We start from the raw sequence: 27686 nt of genomic DNA, 5'->3' as shown, positions 1-27686 counted from the left end.
AACGCGCGATGTTTAGTTCCGCAGCTTTAGGCGCAGTGAAATATGCCTTGGTGCAAACAGGGAGCTACAGACAGGCTCGCCCGGGAGTTCTTACGCACTGGAACCGCTGCAAGGTTGGAGTTTGTATAAAAACGTGTGACATGACGGCTGTATATTGATTCTGTGTAGCTCTTCGAGACGCAGTAAAGATGGAGGCAGCTGTTGCTCTGGAGGCCAGGAGACATTGGCTTTTATGAATGTGTTTGTATTTCATTGATGACTGTCTTTTTTACTTTTATCTGTTATAGATCCAAGTGCTGTATTTATAGCTTGATAGTCAGCAGTAGCTTATGTAAAGTTAACATCTAGGTATTTAATGAATCAGAAAGCTTCAGCATGAATCAGAGCATGATATTTGGTTTTGCGTCCACAAAAAGTGTGTTGTGTAATGATGGCTTAATGGGGTTTTGCTGGAGAGTCAGGATTAATGTAAACACAGCTGTCAGGGTCAGAGGTCGTCTGCTGTCTGCCACATGTGTCCCCCTGACATGTTTGTTTGTGATGATTTGTAAATGTGCTGTTCATTTATATCCAGCTGTCTGTGCCGGATACAACCAAAACACTTCTTTTTTTTCTTTCTGTTTCAGGAACAGGATGATGAAAAACTGGGGTGTGATTGGTGGAGTAGCTGCTGCCATGGCTGCTGGAGTCTATGTGCTATGGGGGCCAATTTCAGACAGGAAGAAAAAGAGAAAAGGTTTGTGATTTAACATCTTAGAGCAAGTTTAAAGTCACCATGAAATTAAAATTTTATGGAATATAAAAGCAGTTTTTATTATTATTTGTTTATCCATGCATGTCAGAATTTTTTTAATTCATGTGCCTTGGTAATATTAATAAATCATTTTAAACATGAACTTCCTCTGCCCCTTGAAATTACATCTCTTCTCTGATGTTGCAGCAATTACATTTTTTTTTTTTTGCATTCCTATTTGCCAGAATAGAAAAAAACTACTTTAAATGTGGAGAGATTTTTCACATTTGTGACCCTGGACCACAAGACCAGTCATAAGTGTAAATTTTTCAAAATTGAGGTTTATACATCATCTGAAAGCTGAATAAATAATCTTTACATTGATGTATGGTTTGTTAGGATCGGACAATATTTGGCTGAGACACAACTATTTGAAAATCTGGAATCTGAGGGTGCAAAAAATCAAAATATTGAGAAAATCGCCTTTAAAGTTGTCCAAATGAAGTTCTTACTAATCAAAAAATAAGTTTTGATATATTTACAGCAGGACATTTACAAAATATCTTCATGGAACATGATCTTTACTTAATATCCTAATGATTTTTGGCATAAAATAAAAATCTATAATTTTGACCCATGCAATGTATTTTTGGCTACTGCTACAAATATACCCCAGCGATTTGTGCTCCAGGATCACATTTGGTCAGATGAGAGAGAGATGAGAAAGTGCTGTCACTCTTTCAGTTGTTGTATTAGAAACATTCATGCAGCAGTTTTGACCAGTTTTCTTTAATTTATTGCCCAAGTGATAAAACACAAAATATAGTTTTATAAATGTACATGCATTTTAATTAAAATATAAAAAGCTTGGCTAGTTTTGCAATGTTAATAACTATTGAAACACCTCTTCACAGTCTTTGTAAACTAAGAGTTATTCCTGATGGACAACTATTAACCTTAGTTTACATGTCAGGAACTGTCTCTTGTTACACAGATGGCACTTTTGCAAATTTGCTTTTCACAAATGAAAATATGTATTCTTAATGTTTAGAAGTATAATATATAAAGAAGTAGCCTTTTTATGAGAGCAATAAGGCTCAAGGCTGTGTTATATTTATATCTTTATATCAAGGGGCCAGATTACTAATCCACGTCCACACACCTTTACACCGTCTAACTCGATTTCCTTTTTATTGAAGGAAATTAAAGTATAATTAATGTAATTTGTTTTTCAATATTTTATTAACTATAAAACAGTTATGCTAATTCAGAAGGGAAACTCTGTTGTCAGTTGACAGCAATATTACCCCAACAAGCCAATCTCAATTGCATTGTCTGTAAATGTGCAACAAACAAATGTACAGAGGTCGTTTTTTTATTATTATTATTAGTGGCCTACAGAACATTCTCAAAACAACAAGAGGACTGTAACTGCATTTCACAAAGCCTTTTTAAGTTTAATCACATTATTAATCTATATAGCAATTCTTGTCTTTCCGTCCCCAAATTTAGGACCTCGTATAATTAAGACTTTTTGTACCGAGAGATTTCTTCGCTTTAAATTTAAACAATTAAACTGAAGACTTTTTAAGGACCCGTGGAAACCCTAAGAACATAGTTCAGTGCAAACATTTCTGTCATGCATTTAGCAAAAAGGTTTAGTTGACTATGCAATACCTTGTGAGCAGTGATGTGATGGCGATTTAAATAAAAATACAGATTTCCAAACATATGGGTATCCCCTTGAACTTGGTAAAAAGATATTCGGTTTACCATCTTGACAGGAAAATACTGCTTTCATGGTCAGTTTTTCATTTATTATTTGCTAATGTTAGAATTTTTTCTGGCTGGAAACTAGCAAGCTCTCCTTGTTGGAGATAGTGTTAACATCATAAACTGAAAGCAAATCTTTACGTGACTATTCCAGATGTTTTAAAATTTATCACCCGAGTCAAATATGATCCAGCGGGCCGTACTAAAAGACACTGCGGGCCGTCAGTAGCCCATCCCTGTTCTAGAGATTGCAGGTGTGTTTTGACTATTCATTGCTTAAATGCATTATTTCTCTCACAGGTATGGTTCCTGGTCTGCTTAATCTGGGGAATACATGCTTTATGAACTCACTTCTCCAGGGCCTGGCAGCGTGTCCTTCCTTCATCAGATGGCTTGAAGACTTCACAAACGAAAGCAGCATCCATCCAGAGAGAACTGAGAGAGAGACTCATCTGTCCAGATCTCTGATGCAGTTACTTCGAGGTTATTTCCCATTCGACAGATATCACAAATGTACAGAATGATAATGCACACTAACAGGGCAATCTCTCCATCTTCCCTCCTTTACACAGCCCTGTCGAGTCATGATCCGGGAGAAGATGATGTTTTAGATGCTGGAGGCCTTTTAGAAGCTCTCAGGCTTTACAGATGGCACATTAGCTCCTTCGAGGAACAGGTAGGATGTTCTCAAAAACAATGCAGTTGTAGTTTTTTCAGAATATTTATTTTTGTAAAGGAATAGTTCACCTAAAATGGACAAATTACTCTCATGTTTTTACATCCTTAGCTCAGATGTTGGATTTTTAACATGAAAATGACTGTCTGTTTTACATTTTCTCCTCAGGATGCTCATGAGCTCTTTCATGTTCTCACATCGTCATTAGAGGAGGAACGGGAACGCCAGCCCAGAGTCGCTCACCTGTTCGACATGCAAACATTGGAGGTAAACATGAACGGTCACCGCTAATGCAGTATTAGAACCCAAAAGATAGTTTGTAAACTAAAGAGTTAATAATTAAACAGGTTCCATAAACATTCTCTACTGTTAATTCTTTCAGAAATCTGTGGAGTCCACAGAAAAAAACATAAGCTGCAGAAGTGGAGGTAAATGAAGACTTTTTTTATTGCCTTGATTTAGTTTTTATTGGCACGGTTTCATAGACAGGGTTTAGACTAAGCCAGGATTAGGCCATAGTTCAATTAGGACATTTAAGCAATTTTTATAAACATGCCTTAGAAAAAAGCATTACTGGGGTGCATCTTAAGACAAAACAAAGGCACTGACATGTTTTAAGATCAGTCAGTGCAAGTTTCTTTCAGTTGAAACAGCTCAGATTTACAGTTTAGTCTAGGACTAGGTTTAAGCCTTGTCTGTGAAACCGGGGGATTAGCATTTAGTAGTTTAACCTTTTTCATATTCAGGTCCATTACATCCTATTCCAAGTTTATGGAGGACTAGGCACCCTTTTCATGGGCGGTTAACAAGTTATATGGCTTGTAAACGCTGTGAGCAGCAGGTGATCTTTTTTTATAATACAAATATTTATGATTTCAATCTACAGCATTTTATAGAAAGAATGGAATTGCTAAGCCTGTCTGTTTTTGATTTCAGAGTCCTGTGCACTATGATTCTTTCGACAGCTTGTCTCTTTCTATCCCATCAGTACAGTGGGTAAGTTAACTGGTTCTCTAATATGCAATCACATGTAGTTAATGTAGAAAGCTAATCTACACATTAAAATATCTCAGTTGAAGTCATATTACCCAGCTAGTATATTACAGACAAAGATATGTGTATCGTTTTCTTCACTTGTATTCACATGTATCAGGGCAGACCAGTTACTTTGGACCAGTGTCTCCAGCATTTCATCTCCTCTGAAACCATCAAAGAAGTGGAGTGTGAAAACTGTACCAAGGTATAATGTGTATATTTAGCAGGACTAGTTACTATAGTACCATTGTACCTTATTTATTTGCTGCAATTTCTGAGCATTACTGAGCTGATTCTCTTTGTCTCTTTGTAGCAACAGGCTGGAGAGCTTGTAAATGGAGAAGTCCTTGAGAGTCAAAGGACAACATTTGTCAAGCAGCTGAAACTTGGAAAGGTAGACAGGATTGTTATTCTTTCATTCAGACCAGCAAACGTTTCTAAACACTGACAGTTGACACTCTTCAATATCCTCCTGTTGGGGTGTGTGTGTGTGTGTTTATTTTCACCTTTAGTTGCCTCAGTGCCTCTGCATCCATCTGCAGAGATTGACGTGGTCTAAAGAGGGCACTCCCATTAAGAGACAAGAGCATGTTCAGTTTACAGAATATTTGTCTCTGGATCGATACAAACATTGTACTGCTGGTCAGAACCTCCAAAGCACCAACAGAACAAATAAGCCCATATCTGCCAAAGCTGCCGGAGACCCAAAAGACAAAACCATTGCTAATGGTGTTGGTAAGAGATGAGATGATTTTTTTCCCCCAGTGGTTATCTGATGCTGTGAATATGGATTTGCTCCATTTAAAGTAAAACCAATCAAATATCCTTGCAATCTTTTGGTATTTTTAATAATAAAAAATAAAATAATGAATGAATAACAGTAGTAAAAGTAGTAGTAATAATAGTAATAATTGTTTCCATTGTAAATGTTGTTGTTATTATGAATTTTTATTTGAATTATTCTCTAGAATATAGTCAAAATATATTTATTTTGATTAATAATAATAATTATAATAAATTACAATTAATACATATATTATTATTATATAGAATATGTACAAAATATAAATAATATTTTTAGTGTCCTAAGAACTTTATAAACTGTCGTCTACATCTGTGAATATGAACTTATTCCAGATAAGATTTCATCTTTAAAATCAATGTAATATCCTTGAATTCCTTTTACTGTTTTAATATAATAATAATAATAATAATTAATTTTATTATTATTATTTCTAGAATATATACAAAATGTAATGTGTTTTAAGATAAATTTCCATTTCTTTTTCAGATTCAGAACACTGTAACAACAATAAGCCACTGTCCAATGGAACCTTTCCCTCCATCTTTCTACACTCACCAGGACTGAGCTCACAGCTCAACCTCACTTATGACTACAGGTAGATACACGTATGCATGCTTTATGAGGAATGTACAGGTGCATCTCAAACAATTAGAATATAGTGAAAAAGTTAATTTTTTTTCTTGTAACTTATTTCAAAAAGTGAAACTGTCATATATTTTAGGTTCATTACATGTAAAGTAAAACATTTCAAACGTTTTTTTTTTGTTTTAATATTGATGATTAGAGCTTACAGCTCATGAAAGTCAAAAATCAGTATCTCAAAATAGAATATTTACATTTGAGTTTCAATAAATGACCATCAATACAGTATAAATTCCAGTTATCTCTTGTTCTTTGAAACCACAATAATGAGGAACACTGCTGACTTGGCAATGGTCCAGAAGATGAACATTGACACCCTCCACAAAGAGGGTAAGTCACAGAGGGTCATTACTGAAAGGGTTGGCTGTTCACAGAGTGCTGTATCAAAGCATATTAAATGCAAAGTTGACTGGAATGAAGAAATTGGGTAGGAAAAGGTGCACAAGCAACAGGAATGACCGGAAGCTTGAGAATACTGTCAAGAAAAGCCGATTCAAACACTTGGGAGAGCTTCACAAGGAGTGGACTGAAGCTGGAGTCAGTGCATCAAGAGTCACCACGCTCAGACATCTCAGGAAAAGGGCTACGAAGCCACTTCTGAAAAAGAAACAACATCAGAAGCATCTTATTTGAGCTAAAGAGAAAAAGATCTGGACTGTTGCTCAGTGGTCCAAAGTCCTCTTTTCAGATAAAAGTAAATTTTGCATTTCATTTGGAAATCAAGGTCTATAGTCTGGAGGAAGACTGGGGAGGCACAGAATCCAAGCTGCTTGAAGTCCAGTGTGAAGTTTCTGAAGTCAGCGATGCTGGTGTTGGTCCATTGTGTTTTATCAAGTCCAGAGTCAATGCAGCCATCAACCAGGAGATTTTGGAGCACTTATGATTCCATCTGCTGACAAGCTTTATGGAGATGCTGATTTGCTTTTCCAGCAGGACTTTAGCACCTGCCCACAGTGCCAAAACCACTCCCAAGTGTTTTGCTGACCATGATATTACTGTGCTTGATTGGCCAGCCAACATGCCTGACATGAACCCCATATGCAATCTATGAGACATTTTCAAGAGAAAGATGAGAAACAGTCAATCCAACAATACAGATGAGCTGAAGGCTCAATAGTGCCTCAGCAGAGCCACAGGCTGATCGCTTCCATGCCATTCCTCACTGATGCTGGAATCTGTGCTAAAAGGAGCCCTGACCAAGTATTGAGTGCATAAATGAACATACTTTAAACAACTTGAACTTTTCTGTTTTGCAAATCCTTTTTTTGATCGATCTTAGGAAATATTCTAATATTTTGAGATATTGGATTTTTTACTTTCATGAGCTGTAAGCTCTAATCAAAATTAAAACAAAAAACTTTTGAAATGTTTTACTTTACATGTAATGAATCTAAAATATAGGAAAGTTTCACTTTTTGAAATGTTACAAGAAATAATGAACTTTTTTCTGATATTCTTATTTTTTGAGATGCACCTGTAATCTATTTCAATTTACTTCATATAGTAACTTACTTTTTTTTCTCCTCACTCTAGAACCTCAGAGTATCTCTTCCGCTTGATGGCCGTTCTGGTTCATCATGGCGACATGCACTCTGGACACTTTGTCACTTACCGCCGTTGCCCTGCCGCTCTCCGTGGAACATCTCCTTTTAGCTCCCAGTGGCTCTGGGTGTCTGATGATTCAGTGAGAAAAGCCAGCCTTCAGGAGGCGCTCTCCTCTAGCGCATATCTGCTCTTTTACGAACGAGTGCAAAGGCCCGGTCTGAGGGTGGAAGAGTAGCGTCTCAGCTGATCCGAATTACTTATTCTTCGTTCAAAGCTAGAGCGTTAATCCTCGCTTCTCTCCATTCCAAACCATGCTACTACAGCCAAGTGCAACAGTGCATCCCTGTGCATGCAGTTCGGTATGCATGTTGTTTCTGATCGCTCTTTGTGACATAAAGAGAGGGAAGACGAGGACTCTGTATATCATAGTTTCCACCTTAATCTTGCTCCGTGTCTATGGCAGTTGTCGTATTAGAAAAAGTCGTTATCTGAGCATAAGAATGATGCCAGTCATGAGTACTACTAGTTGCCACTGATATGGGGATTCACACAGAGATTTGAACTTGTTTTTTGTTAGGAAAACACTACATTTCACGATAATGTTTCATTGCAAATCGACCTAGAATTGTTGCCTTGCCCATTAAGCTAACGATCTGTTAGAGGTACATTTGACATGGTTTATCATGCAGTTTTTTATTATTAATAAAGTGTCTTTGTCAATTAATTATCTATTGTTATTAATAATATATTTATGCAATTTGCATATAAAGTCTTTTGTAAGACATAAACACCACTAAGCTGATTTGTTTCACATTTTGAGGGTAATTAAGGGAGAATGAAAATTATGGGATGTATCCTCATCAGGTGTTGAGTGTCTATATATAGATCAGGTTTCCTATGAATCCTGTGTTTTTGTTGTATAATTGACATATCCCATGTTATTTTATCGTTAGTGAATACATAGAATGGAGACCTAGCAAGAATATGGGAATTCAATCCATATTTACCAAATAGATTTCCTGCTGACATAAATATTTCAGTGTACATCCATTTCCAGTGTTATTCTGTAAATTCCTTGTTATATGTTTATTGTACATGAAGCTATTTGCACAATTGTATATTTTTATGATATTAATGTGTGGAGGAACATTTTTTCACATGTAAATTAAATTTAATTCTGCAACAGTATTATGTTTTCTCTCACTTCTCTTTATTTTATATATATATTTGTGTGTGTGTGTGTGTGTGTTTATATATATTTATTTTTTTAAGTCATGCTGGTTCGGAACGGCGATGAGGGTGAGTAAATGACAAGATGTTCTGTCTCTTTAACAATTGGTTGTGCTTGTCTCTTTAAGAGACAGCACATGGACTTTAGGACGTGGTCATGTAGAAGTAAGCCAATAGGATTACGCGGAGCCCGCTGTTCTATGACGTACACATTCGGAGCACGTTCGATCCTCATTAAAGATTTGTACTTTGTTAAAAAGTGCAAAGACGGTGTACTATTAAACTAAACTGAAGATGCCAACGCAAAGTGTACTTATCCGAGACCCCTCTTTTCTGACGAGGGTACTGCAGCAGTACTTGAGTTTGTTAAAGAAATATCCAATCGTCACCAAATCGGTCACGAGGTCAGTTTATATCTTTAAGTTAGTTGACTTGCTGTAGATTTGGGAGAAATTCACTTACAGTACGTTTAATAAATTTTACCATGCTTATCGTAATTGTCTTGGTTATACCACTAACCAATTATTATGAACGAATATACTCAAACATTACACAATACTCATTAACAATACTACATGCTTGCAGTGATATTAGACAAGTAGAATTTATTCTTTTTTATTGTTATGCTCAAAACAACCTAACAGGTTTACTATAAGATAATATCATATATTAATACAAGAAAGTTATTATTTATTTAATAATTTCATACTTATGAATATATCTGGCTAACATGAGTGCATAATTTAATCATAATAATTATATAATTCATAACTATGAGTAATGTATAATTTTATACAATGTAAGTTTAAAAATAATATTTTATATATTTAAATGTATTTTAATTTTATATAAAATATTTGTAAGAAAATCACTAAACGCTAAGAAACTTTTAATAAAATGCTTTGTAGTAGTAACAATCATATATGAAGCTTTTTTTTTTTTAAGCTTAAGCCACAAAGGACTTTGCACTGTGTGTTTTTCTATTGGTTGTTTTGGGGGGTGGGGAAATCAAGTCCTGTTAAAAGTAACACTCACTTTTGGACCAAACACAGAAAAACAAGTGTCTTCATCTTTAGATGCAAGGCCATGTTCAATGATACAATGGCAGTTTTGTTCTTTCTTGCAGTGGTATTCTCTCTGCTTTGGGAAATCTACTGTCTCAAGCTTTGGAGTACAGGAAGAGCAACAAAGAAAATAGCCCAAAAAAGAAAATCAATGTTCTGGGACCTGTACACTTTGCAATATTTGGGTAGAGTGGCAATGCATTTTGATTACACACACCCCATAATCATGTAAAATATTTATGTTTTACATATGTGACCCTGGACCACAAAAGCAGTCTGAAGTCGCTGGGGTATATTTGTAGCAATAGCCAAAAATAAATTTTATGGGTCACAATTATCCATGTTTATTTTATGCCAAAAATCATTAGGATATTAAGTAAAGATCATGTTCCATGAAGCAATTTTGTAAATTTCCTACTGTAAATATATCTCAACTTCATTTTTGATTAGTAATATGCATAGCTAAGAACTTCATTTGGACAACTTTAAAGGAGATTTTCTCAATATTTAGATTTTTTTGCACCCTCAGATTCCAGATGTTCAAATAGTTGTATCTCGGCCACATATTGTCCGATCCTAACAAACCATACATCAATGGAGAGTTTATTTATTCAGTTTCAGATGATGTATTAATCTCAATTTTGAAAAATTGACCCTTATGACTGGTCTTGTGGTCTTCGGTCATATATTTGAAAGACTACACATACATGTCACAGTACACATTAAGTCATTTTACAAAAATATTTAATACCAGGACTGTTAAATGAGTAACAAATATGTTTCAAATGTCTCTTTTTAATTTTTCTTTTTCAGACTTTTTATCACAGGTCCAGTCAGTCATTACTTCTATCATCTCTTGGAGGTGCTGTTGCCAAACACTGTCCCATACTGCCTGATCAAGCGCCTGCTGCTGGAACGTCTAATATTCGCTCCTGCTTTCCTCTTGCTCTTTTATGTGGTTATGAATGCTTTGGAGGTAATGTTTCATAGCTCAGATGAATCAGATTTTCCTCTTTGTTGTACAGAAAAAAATAGCTTTTTTAAAAAAAGCACAACAATATTACTTCATTTCTGCATTTGTTTATACTTACCTCGTTTTCTGGGCAACAACTTTGTTGTAATTACTGTCATGGACACGTTGTTCTACCATTTACTGTCAAGCATGGAGAAGTTGGTAGTAAGTACGGTCAGATGGGTGCAGTGTGGATGAAGCAAGTATGTGAATTTCATAATTCTGTGGAGCGTGAAGCAGCAGGACAGGTTGTCACTCACCGATGCAGGCCGTGATCTTTTCATGAGAGGCAGCTGTAGGGAAATGTAAGGAAAACCTTGTAGGGAAAACAAATGTAGGGAAAACCTTCATGTTGTTCTGCTTTGACCAGAATATAGACTTCAGCTGCTGGTCAGTGAACTTCACCTGTTTGCTGCTTCTGATTAGTGTGTTCATTACATTATTTTATTTTTTACTCTAGTGTCACACCACATTGACTTCAAACTAATATAGTAATGCTGAACTTGTTTTATCTTGTGCCTGAAGATTAACTGGGTCAAGACACTGTTTAACAAATAAGAGAATTATTGAAATAAATGATGTAGTGTATTTTATCGAGTACAAAAGAATTAAACAGTTAAATGAATGTTTCTTAATAAAGAGGCATTAAGGCAGAATGTTTTTATCTATTTGTAAACTGACTTCTTCCTTGAAACAAAGCTGCTTTTCATAACCTAACAGGTTTTAATGTCCATTCATAATACTTAATCTGTCTGGCCTTCAAGGTTAGAAGAACTTCTGAGACATGTACAAGGAAGAGAACAAAATATTTATTATAAAGAATATGCAGATCAACTTAAAAGGGACTCAGTTATGGTGATTGTTTACAGCTACATTGATTTGCACTAAACTTATTTTATCTTAGATTTCTAATTTGTGAGATATGCTGCTGGTATAAGGCTGGACAGCCCACATTATCTCTATGATGTCCTGAAAATAGCGCAAATGTGATCTTTGCAGGGCAAGACTCTCGCAGATGTTCAAAACAAACTTAAAACAAGTTACTGGCCTGCGATGAAGATGAACTGGAAGGTTTGGACCCCGATTCAGTTTATCAATATCAACTATGTACCTGTTCAGGTAGGCGTAAGAACATAACACCAGTCCTCTCTTCCAGATTGCATAAGGCTTGTCTGATCCATTATCTCATTATCTTTTTCTCTTACTCTTTGCACAGTTCCGAGTGCTGTTTGCAAACATGGTTGCTTTATTCTGGTATGCATATCTAGCCTCGGTCAGGAAATGAAACCACAAAACCAGCTGCAGTAGGCCTTGGGTGAATCCAATTTGTGCCTTTAAAGGACTGCTAGACATCAGATATGTTTTAAATGTCTTCCAGGAAAACTGATGGGGAATATTAGTCAGTTTCTGTAAAATAAGTGTGATGCGGATCAGTAATGATATTCTGCTGCTACTTCCACTGACAGTTAATGAATTGTTGCTCTGTTATGAATCATTTTAGAAAAAAAAAACTTGCTGATATCCTTCTACTGCTTGTGGAAGCACTGACAATGATGCCAGGGTTTTGATTGTTGTATTTGATTAATTAAAATATATTTTTTTAGCGGTTACTAATACTACTGCTGTTATCTTCACTGTGACTTGATGTACATAAATAGCAGTGGTCTGCCTAATATATTTTGTATACTTTCATAACCCGATAAATGCATACAATGTTGTTTTTATGACACTTGGTTTAAAATAATTACCAGCACACACACATATTAATTTTATTATAATTTTATTCAGCACATTAATATTATGATTTAAAGACTCTTTACTGTATGACAGTGTTTTAAAGAAGGTAATATTGTTGTATTTAACATGTGAAAGAAACATTTTACACAGCATTTATAGCAGCTCTAATGTTAACAAATAAAATATACTTATTACTTTTTTTTGTTATAGAAATGAAGTTGCCTCTTTCACAAACACACAATCAGTTCTAAATATTCATGATTGTTTTGAAACTGGCCCCCATGCTTGCTGAGTTTCCTTTTCAGGGATTATTCAGCAACTTTCGGTTTCCATACTTCAGAAAAGCAGTGAGCATAACAGGCCATAAACATGACGTATGGTACAAACATCTAGGTGTGTTCAGAGCTTGAAATCTCATGGACAAGAATTACGTCATAGTGGAATTTTGTAGATTGAACCAATGTGAATGTATGTAGTTTGTTCCCTAATGCTTCTATTATTATTACTTTTACTATTATTTCTTTATTTATTTGTGTAACATCCATTAAATATGCAATTATACTCAATAATAAAGGTTCCAAATGGGAGTTTTCACAGTGATGCCATAGAAAAGAACCATTTTTGGTTCCCCAAAGAACCTTCTGCTCCTGAGTGAATCATTGGAAAGAGAGGGTATTCCCCATGATCACATGACGAGGGAAAGCCAGGTGATCCGAAACACACCCAACAGAGAGCAACCACACACACTCCGACGGTGTGCAGAGTAGGGGTGTGAGATACTGCAAATTTTGGTATCGATCCGATACCGAGTAAATACAGGGCCAGTATCGGCCCATACCGATTCCGATACTTGTCATTTAACAAAAACATTAATTTAAATGACCAACAACAATTTAAAAAATTAACAATACTAATGTTGATATGATTAATATTATATTCCCCTTAAAGCTACGTGGATTTTATTTGCCTTTCTAAAAGGACTTTGCAGGCAGAGGAGCCCAGAACATGAAAGCAATAAACAGTTTCATGTGAAGTATTTTCCTCCCATAGAAAACCATTATAAAGAAAAGTTTAACATAAGTGGCTTATTGAATGAAGACATTGATATGAAAAAGAACTATTAAACCATAACTCGTTTATTATTGAAAGGATTTTAGTATGTTATGTATGTACTGTATTTTCTGTTTGTTTTATACATACTGTAATGTTTGTTATTATCGCAATAAAAAAACTGTGATATGAAAAGGCCAAATTCAGTATAGTTTATAAAAAATATATAGGCCTACTATGTATGAACAGGTAAGCAGATGAACCCAGAACATGAATGCAACACGCTGATTTCTCTAATTGCAATATAAAAACATTTAATATGGTCCAATTAATGAATGGAGGAAGACAGTGATAAAGACCAAATAAATAAATAAAGACTAAATTCGGTATACAGCTTGTTAATAAAATATAATATGTTGCAAGCAGCTGAGCCCAGAATATATATGCAAACATGCTAAACAACATGTTAAGCATTTTACTCCCATAGAAAACCGTTATAATGAAAATTTAATGTGTCTTAATGCATTAAGAAATAATTTTAAAAAGCTAAACTCAGTACACTGTGTTTTATACATTATAACACAGTGATAATGTATAAAAAGGACAACTTTGGTAAACAGGTGTAAGAATTACAGAACCTCAGACACTTTAGTCTCCTGAGATGGACAACACACACACAGTGCATTAACATACAGACATCTGTCTCCGCACCCCACTGAGAGAAAACGCGGGAAAATGCCTCCCTCGCATATGCATAAACTCCTTTTCATCCCTTCCTTCCCATCACCCATCCTTCCCTTCACTCAGCTCACTCAGAATGGTCAATAGCAGAAATGTAATGTTCTGCATTAATGCAAGTGTTATTTACAGTCATGTTTGGTATCATTTGAATTGGCTCAGGGCGACTGGTACAATGGTCTCATTCTTATAAGAAGTAAACTAAAAGGTAATACAGATCCTAAGAGTTCAGAGATATTTTGCATACTGTAGAGGGTGGGTCAGTTCCCAGTGGTTTTCATGCAAATTACCTTCTGTCCCAAAAGGTGCTAACTCGGCTTGATCAAAGCAAATTCAAATTGTGAGTTCCTGCCTACATTTCAGGGGTGTTGGTCTTGGTTTGAGGTACTTATGTGGCAAAAGGGTCGGCGCGATTCTGTAACCAGAAGCCCGTAGTGTGGTGTCTCAATGCTCACACTATGTATTTCTATAAAGTCAGGTATGCATTCTTTACTCATAGGTTTATCTTTGAGAATTGGATGTTTTGTATTGCTATGATTTGATCTCTTTGAATTGTTGTGGAATTGACATAATACATACAGTATTTACCTGATTGATAATAAATTGATACATTTGACCTTATTCTGTTTTACTCTGTAATTATTGACTCTAGTAGATTACGTTGCATCCTTGTTAAAGACATGAGCAACCGAATGAACGAGTAAATTTAAAGTCAAGAGTTAACTAGAATAATCAAATATCAGAAGAATACTAATTAGAAATGGAGTCAGATTAAATAATAAAATGGAGTCAGATTAGAGTTTAACTTTAATTGAAGAACTTTGCACATTGAAAAGACCGAACACGCAGGAAACCTTCATCCACCATTGGATACCTTCTTTGGGCCAAATGTGTGGACCTTACACAGGTATATATAATATGCACTATGTGAAGGATTTCCTTCCTCCCCTTTTCATTTCTTTTGTAGCTCGGATCTCTCTCTGTATCTGAGCCGCTGAGTCTCGTGATGGCATGACATGTTTGCATACAAGATATGAAAAGAGCAGCATATACACCAACAGACACAATGTCTTCCTTATTGCTCTCCATTCCTGTGTGCAAGCATAAACAACTCGTGTGGCATTGTGAATATGAGTGTGATGAAATATTTGTTTACTTAGATCTATTTTGTCCTCAAATGGCAAGATCAGTGGTTCTTAACAAGGGTATTCCTGTATTAATATGAGCTAAAAATAAAGATATTTATTATGTTGTTTCATTTTTTCTTTGAAGAATCAGGGATTCATTTTGGAAAACCCTGATATATGAGGTATCCTAAGAGTGAAAGATTGATTTATATACCTGGATGTCATGTGAATTAATAAAATTCCACTTTCAGTTTATAAAGGATTAATATTTAGTCTATTACGTATGGCAAGCTTTTTGAGAAATTGTGAGTTAAAAAAAAATTCTATTCAGTAAATCACAAAAACTTGAGAACCACTGAACTACAAAAAAGTCAATACAGACACTTTCTTCTTGGGAATGATTGGAGCATTTATTATTTTAGTCACAGTTAAAGATAATTCATAATGCTAAAAGATACAGTTATATGCAGATAAATACAATGGAAATAGCCTACATGATTTCTGAAGAAATACTTTATTTTAAGGTGTCCTTGTTGCAGTGCAGTTACACATTTAAGTACTGAGTAATATTAACTACATGTACTTACTATGAATTAGTAATTACTTATATGGTTAGGCTTTGTCTTAGGGTTACTTGCATGTAATTATACATACTTTATTGTTATTATAATAGTAAGTACATGTAGCCGAACATGTGTAACAAGGACACCTGAAAGTGTTACCCTGAAGACATCTGTAGTTAAATGCAATTGAATTACATCAGTTCTGACATTATGGAGAAAAAAACAAACACATTTTGATAGAAAGTATAATAGTAGCCTATTTACATCACTTAACATATATAATGACAACACTTTTTAGTCCTTTTTTCAGACATTTAACCGATCAGCCTGTTCGCAGACGGAGGGTCATGTAAATGGTGCTTCCTGGGGTGATGTTGTATTCCTGCAACTTTCTGCCAGACTCCAGCTGTCTTCCGTTGAAAATTAGTCTCTGCTGGTCCACAGGGACTCTCTCTTTGCGGCAGATCTTAGCCTGGAGCTGATCTACGGTCTCGTTGACATCAACTTCATAGGTTCCGGTCTGGCCCTTCTCATTCTTGACGAACACTTGGAAAGGTGCAGGGTTGGTGATAAGCAGGCTGGCCATTGATCTTTCAAAATTAGATAAAATATAAAATAATTAAAATTGGACAACTACAGCATCATGTAGTTACTTAAAACTAGAGATTAGAGTTAATATTACTGCTCAATATTTTCATAGTTGTGCGGCTTACCTGGCTGGTTGTTCTATTGCTTTGTTGAATATGGCTTTCGTTGGATGTTTTCTTCAGAAAGTCTTGTAAGTCGCACCGAAATCAAATAATGTGCCTCTGGTAACACCGAGCAAAGGCATGCATTTATAAAGCATCAGCTCAAGCCCCGCCTCAAAACAATGTTTAGTTTCCAAAAACTTGCTCAGTCACTTTCGGTTTCCATTCTCACCAAATCACTGATGATAGTCCTGAGAAATCATTGACCAAGAAAATAAACAATTCAGAAATGGGTCATTCTAGAAACGTCCAGTTTTATTGATATGGCAAGATGTCTTAAAATGCATTTCTTTTTCTAACATTTAAACATTATTAGATTACCTTTTGACTTTATGAATACATATAAATGACAGCTTATTTTATTTATTTATTTGTTTTAGCTTTTTGTGCAATTATTTCAAGACCACATGTAGCCTACAATTTTAAATGGTAGAAAACCTGTTTTGACCTCAAAATAAAACACTTTCCCATGGCTGTGTGGACGAGCAGTTTTGTGGTGCTTGGAATTCTTTATAATTAATTAAAAAACAAATATTGCCTCACTGATGGCTCAAGAAGGTGTAGCCTAATTGTTCAAATAACATATTGTTTCATTTTAAAATATAAAGAAATTGTAAACCTAATGTGTTTTGTAAAGGCTAGGGGCAGAAAAAATGGACATTTCCATAAAATGACCCAAATATTCTTTCATTCATTCATGTATTTATTTATTTATAAATCTAGGTCAGCTGTATTTACGCAGCCAACCATTTGTGGGTCCCAAAACGTTCTGGGAAATTAAAAATAGCTAAAGGCTATCACCATTATAGAACGTCCTGTAGGCCTATTGGTTCCCTGCAGGTAATTACCAAAAAAACAAACATTGCAACGTCCTGGGAGCCCGCAGAGATCTTTCTTACTTGGATACATGGATAAACAAACAAACAAGATGTTAAATAAATGTAACAAACAATAAAACAAAAACTGCAGGAATCATATGAGTGCTCTGTTTTTGTATCTTATAGCTATATCCCATATCTGTTTTCTGTAATATACATTAAAAGCAGCGTATAGTTTATCAGTTTCATAAACATAAAAAATAAATGTAACAAAAAAATTAATTAGTCATCTACTTGAGAGTTTCATTCACACATAACAGGAAATCAGAGATGATTGGAATGTGAAAATGTTCCACCTGATCTCGGGGAAATCCAGGTAAAGTGAAGCACATCATAGAAGAGCAAATATACCTGCTCCATTGTGACTACACAGCAGTTCAAGGTCACAGTTTTGTTTTCTGTTCTGGTGTTGTTTGCTGTTAATTATGCCTGCTGTCCATTATAGCCGACAGTCCCACCTGAGAGGTGGCAATCTTGTTTATCTACTATTTATGAACAGTGTTTATGTTTATTGCCCCGAATGAGCTTATTCTTCTCTAAATATTCTGATTGAACACACTTTTGAAGTTAAAGCAGCCATATGGCTAAATAAACTTTCATTTACCAAGGAACTATTTTGAATTATTTAACATGAGAATATGTTTGGGTGCAAACTACTACTTTGTCTGTTTTGTCACAAAATGTGTATTTGTTACTCATACAACAATAATCTGTCAAATATTTATTATAAATATTGACAAATTTAGCATTCACCTCAATCAATTAATGAACCGAGACATTAGTCTGACTTCAAACTGAGACTGAATTATCACCACAAATAGCTGTTCCAACTATTTATTTACAATTTATATAAATGAGTTGACAGTTCATGCTTGTGACAGAAAATATAAGCAGTTACTTACAATTATATTTTTTAAAAAGTCTAAAATTCACAGAACGACTCACTAAAATGTGATTTTTTGAGCATAAGCATTTTTCTTATATTTTAATCTGAAGTTTTGAGTTATGGTCTGAGACAGTGGTATAGGCATAACAAGCCAATAAAACATACAAAATACACACGACTGGTTTGAGTTCAAGTCACCTTTATTTATATAGCGCTTTTAACAATACAGATTGTGTCAAAGCATTTACATTTTATTTAACAACAAATGTTGGCCAGCAGCACATATGTAGAAATCTTAAACTGGAACTGTATGAGGAAAGTTACACTTATTCCAGATTTATCAGTTTAATAAATGACACGAATAGGCTACATTAAATCAAAATAAAATAAAATAAAATAAATATTCTGGCACTAGATATTAAATAGAATAATATATAGTCATAAATGTGCATTTACAGATAATCTTATACAGTATGACTTTTCTATTTTGGCATATTTCATTTTTATTTATTAATGAATTGGATCAATTTTAAACCCTGGTCGTGCTGATCTCCTCTATGAACCTCCTCGGAGACGGAGAGTCATGTAAATGGTGTTTCCTGATGTGATGTTGTAGTCTTGCAACTTCTTGTCAGGCTCCAGCTGTTTGCCATTGAAAACCAGTCTCTGTTGATCCTTTGGGACGCTCTCTTTGTTGTAGATCTTAGTCTGGAGCTGATCTAGGGTCTCATTGACATCAACATCATACGTTCCTATTATGTCTTTTTCAATTTTAACAAACACCTGGTGTATGAAAGCCCAACAACGCCACCCAGAGGTATCTTTATGTCTATAACTTTAATGCTTGGACAAAGCTGAACAAGTCCAGACATGTCCAGACAAGTGTCAGGAGGCAGTGTATGTATGGGTGGAGCGATGGACTTGTTCATTGTACAAGAGAAAGGACTACTGCATGTTTGTTTCTTCTGTGAGTGATTGATTAAAAGTAAGTTATCCGTTTTACAGTCTATGCTAAGTCAAATGTTGACACTAGTTTAATGCTGCTAAACTGTGCATGTCCCACTGCATAATTTAGATACATAAACTAAAATTGTACACCCGTTTATGGTACATAGTTAAATGGAAAGGACTTTGCCAAAGTAATGCAACATAAATGCCTTTATTACTTGACATTTGATACTGTGATTTACTGCCACTGTGGCTGTGTATAACGTTAATTTCTTTAGGCTAGCCATATTATTGTTTATATTTCAAATCTTATATTGTATACTGTTTTCTGTGTTCATTGTAGACCACACACAAGCCCACATGCACCTCCTATGGGCAAGTGCCTGTAACCATTCATGCATGTAAAGATAATCACAATAAAATCCGAGAACTGAGACCTCCTCTTGCTCCCGTTTCTCTAACCGGAAACTCCTACCACCATTTCTACTAGTACCCAACCGAACCCTTGAGCATCCCTTACGTTCGTACATGGTCCTTCGAGCCGGATGTACTTCTGTAGAAATGGATTCTGATCCTGCCGGCACAGCAGATCCCGCGGTTCGACCCCGCACACAAAGATAGCGACATCTCCCGGCCCATCTAGAGGATTATGAAGTCCAGCTCCCTACGCACCTACAATCGGCACCACCTCTAGCTGACACCTCTTCACAGAGACATTCTAGACATTCCTCTAAATCCATCTCATCTGGGACAGCCTCCAGAGCTACCTCCAGATCACGACACAGTGCTTCAAGTCGATCTCCAAGACATGCTCTGTCTGACGTCCAAGCAGCAGTACTGGAGGAGAAATTAAAGGCCCTTGAACTAGAGGAACTACAACGTCAGGTTGAAGAGGACGCTACAGCAGACAAGGAATGTCAAAGACTTGACAACCAAGCCAGAGAGGCCTGGGCTAAACAGATTGATACACGACGTTGTCTCAAGAAAGCACAAAATGAGCTTGAAGTTGCCAAGCTAGTTACCTCGTTCCTTAAACAGGACAACAACAGCAGATCTGGATCACAGTCTAGCATCGCCAGTGATTTAGCTGAAGCACACACTGGAGTAAACTCACCACAGAGAGTTGTTACTAATGATATTTTAACATCATATGTCCAGGAAATGCACAGATGTTCCTTGCCACAACCTGTGTTTCTTACCTCTGAGGCATCAGTACTGGCTCCTCCAGCCCCACAGGTGGTGCAACAAACGTTCAGTGCCCAGGACTTTACTCCTGATTTTCGCCATCCCAATGTAGTGACATGGTCATCGCCTCCACGTGCAACAGCTCAGTTGACTTCAGACTTTAGAACTGTTTTCACTGGTCCATCATCCATTTACCCAGCAACTGTTACAGTGCAGCCAACCTCTCCTGTCACAACAGTAACTTACCATCAGCCACCTGCTGTCAGTGTGCTTCCCTCAATGGCCTCACCTGCAGATCCTGCAACCTTAGGGGCTTCTGTATTTCCTCAGTCACGCCAAGTACCATATCCTCACAATCAAGTAGCATTCCCTGCCCATCATCCAGTTCCAGATCATGCCCTCCCAGCTCAAGCAGCAATCTATGTACCTCAAGCTCAGCCACCCGGGCTAGAGATGTTAGCTGCTTCTGCATATGGTATTCCAAAACCTGTCATACCATCCTTTGAAAGTGGTCGTGAAAGTGACTTTGCACTGCTTAAAATGGCACTGGACAATCTGATGAACAATCAACAGCACTTAAGTGAACAATACAAATATCAAGTGCTTCTAGGGCACTTAAAGCTTCCCAGTGCTATCCAGCTCGCCAAGGCATACATGCATGATCCCCGGCCGTACACAGCTGCACTACAAGCGCTGCAAGATAAATATGGACAGCCACGCCAACTAGTCCAATGTGAGTTAAGTGTCATATTGAATGCTCCTGCTGTAAAGTTTGGAGATGCTGAAGCTTTTGATGACTTTGCCTTATCCATCCATTCATTAGTAGGGATGCTCAGGACTCTAGAAGGTCCAAATGGTTATGAGTTAAGGTGTGGATCGCATGTTGATCGTCTTTTGAGCAAAATGCCACCGTCGTATCGTGACAGCTTTGTTGAGTACTGTTTTAACCATGGCATTCTCCAGACTGGCACAGACCGTACCTATACCCTGCCAGATTTCTCTGCCTGGCTACAGCTGAAGTCTCAGGATAAGCGTATTTCAAATAGGGCAGCAGCTCTCTACCAAAGTCAGGCACCCAGGACAACCAAGAAGGAGTCTCACCCACCTTCTTGGCTTAAGGACAGAGCCACTTCGATCCTTTACTCAACTAACAGTACCTCAACTGTTCAAGGACGAGCAAGAGTTCAGACTCCCAAGTTCCAACCATACTGTCCATACTGCAACAATAAGGACCATTTCCTAAACTCTTGCTCAAAATTCAAGCTTCTGACTACAGAGCAAATATTGAAGTGGATAACGGAAGGAAAACGGTGTTGGAAATGTGGAAGGGCACATCCTGCAGACAACTGTACTCTGAAGCGTGCATGCAAGACTTGCAAAGAATTGCATCTTACCATTCTCCATGAAGCAGTCCAGCAGACACAACAGCGTGTTCTTCTAGTCAATGTTCCCCCTAACCAGGTCTACTTAGATCATCCTCACCGATCTCCAAAGGTGATGCTGAAGGTAGTCAAGGTTCTACTCCACTACAGAGATAGAACCATGGAGACATATGCAGTGTTAGATGATGGCTCTGAGCGTAGCATTGTATTACCACAGGCTGTGAAACAGTTAAACCTTACTGCAGTGCCTGAAACGCTCACCCTACGTACAATACGTCAGGAGGTACTTCACTTAAACGGAGCATCTGTTTCCTTCTCTGTGTCCCCGTTAAACAGGCCAACTAGGAAGCTTGAGATTAATCAGGCCTTCACAGCCGAGAACCTGAGACTGTCTGAACACTCTTATCCTATAGCTGCTCTCCAACGCAAATATGCCCATATCCGGTCCTTGCCATTGCCACAGATTGAGCGAGCACAACACTTGCTACTCATTGGGTCAGACATGCCTCATTTACTAGTGCCAGTCCAGCCCATACGAATGGGACCTCCTAATGCTCCTATAGCTGTTCATACCAGGCTCGGTTGGACTCTCCAAGGCCCTGCTGGGTACAACCAACAATGTCTGAACATCACTGTAGACGGTCAGAATGCTGAACTACTCAAGAACGTTGAGCGTCTTTGGCAGATTGACACCCTACCCTACATTAACGAAACAGCAGCCACTCGTTCTAAACAGGAACAACAGGCTCTCACACTACTTCAAACTCGCACTACTAGGGTAGAGGTTGATGGCATTCTACGATACGCTACTCCGTTGCTCAAACGACCAAATATGGTCACCCTTAAAGCCCCAAAGGAGGCAGTACTGGCATCCCTTCGCAGCACTGAACGGAGACTCGCCAAAGACCCAAACCTGTCTGAAGCATACTGCACTGAGATGGCCAAACTAGAGGAGGCTGGCTATGTGGCAGAAATCTCCCCCCAGGAAGCTGAGAAGTCAGCTGAATCCTGGCACATTCCACACCATATGGTGAGACACAATGGCAAAAACAGAATTGTGTTTAACTGTTCTTTCCAGTATCAGGGTCAGTCATTAAATGATCACCTCATTCCTGGTCCCATACTTGGTCCATCTTTGCTTGGAGTTTTGCTTCGGTTCAGGCAGCACACCGTGGCGGTGAGCACAGATGTGAAAGGTATGTTTCACCAGGTTCGCCTACTGCCAGATGACAAGGCAATCCTGCGTTTCCTGTGGAGAAACATGCAAAGGACTGAGCAGCCAAAGATCTATGAGTGGCAGGTCCTGCCCTTTGGCACAACATGCAGTCCTTGTTGTGCGATATATGCTCTGCAACGAGTGGCCCATGACAATGGTGAAATTGATCCTACTCTAGCCGAATCAGTCACACAATCAATCGGGTATTTAATTCCGTTCACTACACAGGCCAAGATACTCGTTCAGGATCTATGGAAACTTCACCTGGGATGGGATGACCTCATCGAGTCTGACAGCCTACAAAACAGATGGCAAACTTGGGTACAGGAACTGCCCAATTTGGAACAGCTAGAGATTCCCAGATGCTACACTCCATTTCAAGTGCATGAGGAAATGACCACCAGAGACCTGCACATCTTCTGTGATGCATCTGAAAGGGCATATGGCTCAGTATCATATCTACGCACAGAAGACAAGAATGGCCATATATACATTTCATTTGTATTGGCGCGTTCACGTGTAGCACCCAGGAAACAAATGTCCATACCAAGACTTGAACTGAGTGCAGCACTTACTGGAGCGCAGATGGCAAAAGTCCTCCAAAGGGAGCTCACAGTCACCATCAGGCAAGTCATCCTATGGTCAGATTCCACCACCGTCCTTCGCTGGCTGCTGTCTGACTCCTGCAGGTATAAGGTCTTCGTAGGCACTCGAGTTGCTGAAATTCAGTCCCTCACAGACATCAACTCCTGGAGATATGTGGATTCGGGAAAGAATGTGGCAGATGACATAACCCGTGGAAAATCCTTAAAGGAGTTGATACAATCAGGCCGCTGGGCTAATGGACCCGACTTCTTGCAGCAATCAGAAGTCTCCTGGCCTACCATGCCGGCTGCTGACCCTGAACCGGATACTGAATTAAAGAAATCCACACTCTGCCTACACCTGTGTACTAGTCTTGATGTCCAACTCCCAGGCGCAAACCAGTTCAACACATGGAAGGACTTGGTAAAGGCCACAGTAGCGTCCCTACACGGGGCGGCTCAGCCTTCCACCCAAACAGATGAAGCCGAGCATTATTTTGAAGCAGAGCGGCTACTCCTTCAACAAGCCCAAAGGGATTCCTTTCCAGAGGAGGTCAAGGCGCTCTCATCAAACCGACCCTTACCATCTAATAGCCGGTTAATGTCCCTGTCTCCAGAATACGATGAAGATGCTGGACTAATTAGGGTTGGAGGGAGACTACATCATGCTGAACACATCGACCTTCATGCTCTACATCCCATAGTTCTTGACCCCCATCAACAAATAACCAAACTAAGGAATACGATGCTAATCTCCTTCATCCTGGGCCAGAACGAGTCCTTGCAGAGCTCAGACGTCGCTATTGGATTTTGAGAGGTAGAGCAGCCATCAAAACCCATCAACTTGCATGTATGGATTGTCAAAAGTGGCGGGCTCGACCCAAGATCCCTATGATGGCAGATCTCTCACCAGCTCGTCTTAGGCTTTACAAGCCCCCCTTCTATTCCACTGGAATGGACTGTTTTGGGCCATTCACAGTAAAAATAGGACAACGAACTGAAAAAAGATGGGGAATAGTCTTCAAATGTATGACTACCCGATGCCTCCATCTGGACCTACTCGAGTGTTTGGACAGACTACCCGATGCCTCCATCTGGACCTACTCGAGTGTTTGGACACCGATGCCTTCTTGATGTCTCTACGGAGATTTGTTGCTAGACGAGGCAAGCCCTTTGAGCTCTTTTCGGATAATGGCACCAATTTCACTGGAGGGAACAGAGAGATCAAAGAGGCATATGAAGCTATGGCACCCCAACTGAAAGAACTCTTGGCTGAACAGAAAGTCTCTTTCAGATTTATTCCTCCCAGTGCTCCACATTTTGGTGGTATTTGGGAAAGGGAAGTCAAATCAGTGAAACAAGCCTTGAAAGTCATCCTAAAGGAACAGACAGTCCCTGAAACTGTCCTCCGCACTGTTCTCATTGAAGTGGAGGGTATCATGAATGCCAAGCCTTTGGGCTATATATCATCCGATATCGCAGATCCAGACCCTATCACACCTAGCATCCTGCTCATGGGACGCCATGACTCATCTCTCCCACAAGTGTTGTATGACTCCAGCAATCTTCTGGGAACCAGGACATGGAGACATAGTCAGGTACTTGCGGACCAGTTCTGGGCCAGATTTATTCATCACTACCTGCCAAGTCTCCAAGAAAGACAAAAGTGGCAAAAGGACAATGACCAGCTCAGGGTCGACCAGGTAGTGCTTATCATGGACCCTCAACTTCCACGAGCCCTTTGGCTAGTGGGTAAGGTGACTCGTACCTTCCCTGGACCTGATGGACGAATAAGGACGGTTGCAGTTCGGGTTCAGGACCGAATTTATGTCAGACCAGTGGTGCGGCTAATCCCACTTCCCAAACTTGAGGATGATGAGAGATCCAATCCTGCCACTTAGGTAGGGCTTACTAACATGTTCAAATGTCCCGAGTGACATTTGGGGCGGCTATGTATGAAAGCCCAACAACGCCACCCAGAGGTATCTTTATGTCTATAACTTTAATGCTTGGACAAAGCTGAACAAGTCCAGACATGTCCAGACAAGTGTCAGGAGGGGTGGAGCCATCGACTTGTTCATTGTACAAGAGAAAGGACTACTGCATGTTTGTTTCTTCTGTGAGTGAATGATTAAAAGTAAGTTATCCGTTTTACAGTCTATGCTAAGTCAAATGTTGACACTAGTTTAATGTTTGATATTTAGGATTTAAATCGGGATGATGACGGCTATATGATTATGTCAGTACTTTCACAATAGCCACTGCGCAACTGCAAAACAACTGCTGTACGGCTCCGTTGGATAGTGGAGACGGAGGAAACTGCTTCTTGAAGTTTAGTAACACTGTCTGTATAATGTGTCGAAAATGTATCACAACCGTGAGGAGAAAGAGAAGCGCTGGGGTGACATCGCCTCAGTTTTGAACATACCGGGTGAGTGCTAGAACGCTGGCTAACATATGTAAACATTGCTGACAAGCTGCTGTGTGAGATCACGTGAGGCGCTCCGTCTGGCATGATGATCTTAATAATATCTTGTAGTGTGTGATGCGCCACCATATTCAAATCTTGTAGTGTGTGCATGTTTAAGATTTGAGGGAAGAAGATCTGCGAAGATTCTCCTTGTGTGTGCTGCATCCAGATTTCATTATCGGTTAGGATTTTAAAACTCCTGTAGTGTGAGCCAGGCTTTAAGCAATCGTAAGCAAATCTCGTTATAACAGCTGTTCTAAAATGTATACAGCAGCCTCATGCTGCCTTCTAAGATGGCTTGTTTATTCTATTGACTACATTACACCAACACAAGACTGTGCTTAAAAAAACATTTTTGATGGATTGGTTGAGGACGGTGTACTGAAACAGATTATTGTCCAATAAGAAGAATTGAGTAACAGGATTGGTTGAAGTACTGAGATGTGCAGCAGCCAATCAGGAGAATGGAGTGACGGGATAGGTTGACACAATGGAACATGAGCCAACCAATCAAGAGCGGCAAGCAATGGATGGAACCACTAAGGACCTGAAAAAAAGAGCAGCAGACAAACAACCATCCAATAACCCTCTGGAATGTAACAAGACTAAAAATAATAAAAACTGAAAGGACAAAATGAAAGTATAGTAATAAAAACTTAATTAAAGCTGCAAGCAGCGATGACGGGCCCAAGCCGTCAATGCAAGGAAAACGGTGCCCAGCGAGCACACGCATTACAGTAACCCTCTGGCAGTTTGGTTTTAAGGGATACGGCAATTAAAGGGTTAATCCAAACCATCAACTCTGTGAAACACACACACACACACAGAACATAAAACTTTATAACACTTTACAATAAGGTTTCAGTTTTTAACATTAACTATATTAATTAACATGAACAATAAGTATCTAGTATTTATGGTAACACTTTCTATGAAGCCCGTATTTATAATACATAATAAAAGGTATTCTTAAGGCATTATAATGAATGCATTATAAATAACTTTATAATATGTTATATCATCTCAAGTATATTCATAAGAACAGTTTTAATGTATTATAATAGTTACTTATTTGTGGTTATAGCTTTTAAGAGTATGATGATTTATAACCCAATGAGGTAACACTTTATAATAACGTCCAGTTATAAGTCATTTATAAGTGATTAGTTAATGATTAACTAATCATTTACAAAACATTCATAAGCGATTAATAAGTGATATGCTAACAATTTGTGTATGTTTTGTTAAGTCATTTAAGTCATTTACAAGTAATTAGCTAATGATGAACTAATCATTTAAAAAACATAACTATACATTCACAAATGATTAAGTAATATGCTAACGATTTATAAATCTGTCATAAGTTATCTTTATAAATAGCATCATGAAATAATCAAACAGATCCTTAATGGTTAATAGCTAATAGTTAATATATTATTAATCACTTATAGATCATTGAAATGTCAACATTGTACTATTATCTCAATAAACATTATAAATCATTTACAAAGCTTTCTGCATCCCCTAATCTAAAGTGTAAACTACTCATCAGTTGTAAATGTTTTACAAACCTTCCAGGTTACAGGTTGTTTGTGAATATATATATATATTTACGCACACACGACTGGAAACCATAAAGAAAACATTTAAAAAACATG

General features: G+C 37.8%; 2 protein-coding genes across 3 annotated transcripts; both read left to right on the top strand.

Annotated features, from left to right (window-relative positions):
* The first annotated feature begins 22 nt into the window (after positions 1 to 22).
* On the top strand, positions 23 to 8396 carry usp30 (ubiquitin specific peptidase 30). 2 transcript variants are annotated; one of them, XM_079420193.1, is made up of 13 exons: positions 23 to 113; positions 627 to 736; positions 2807 to 2989; positions 3079 to 3182; positions 3351 to 3449; positions 3565 to 3610; positions 3929 to 4023; positions 4119 to 4178; positions 4336 to 4422; positions 4531 to 4611; positions 4730 to 4952; positions 5509 to 5617; positions 7198 to 8396. In XM_079420193.1, the coding sequence occupies exons 1-13, from the start codon at positions 43 to 45 to the stop codon at positions 7442 to 7444; spliced, it is 1515 nt and encodes a 504-aa protein (XP_079276319.1). In that variant the 5' UTR covers positions 23 to 42; the 3' UTR covers positions 7445 to 8396. The 2 variants fall into 2 exon arrangements, with proteins under 2 accessions (XP_079276319.1, XP_079276320.1); XM_079420194.1 differs by lacking the exon at positions 23 to 113 and adding an exon at positions 157 to 238.
* A 237-nt stretch (positions 8397 to 8633) lies between these two features.
* On the top strand, positions 8634 to 12460 carry pxmp2 (peroxisomal membrane protein 2). The gene is made up of 5 exons (XM_079418544.1): positions 8634 to 8843; positions 9566 to 9688; positions 10317 to 10479; positions 11515 to 11634; positions 11732 to 12460. Exons 1-5 carry the CDS (start codon positions 8734 to 8736, stop codon positions 11798 to 11800), a joined length of 585 nt encoding a protein of 194 aa, XP_079274670.1. The 5' UTR covers positions 8634 to 8733; the 3' UTR covers positions 11801 to 12460.
* Positions 12461 to 27686: the final 15226 nt, after the last annotated feature.

This window comes from Barbus barbus (genome assembly GCF_936440315.1).
Source record: "Barbus barbus genome assembly, chromosome: 6".
Taxonomy (NCBI): Eukaryota; Metazoa; Chordata; class Actinopteri; order Cypriniformes; family Cyprinidae; genus Barbus; species Barbus barbus.
Note: the sequence above shows the minus strand (reverse complement) of the source record. Positions and strands in the feature narration are given on the sequence as shown.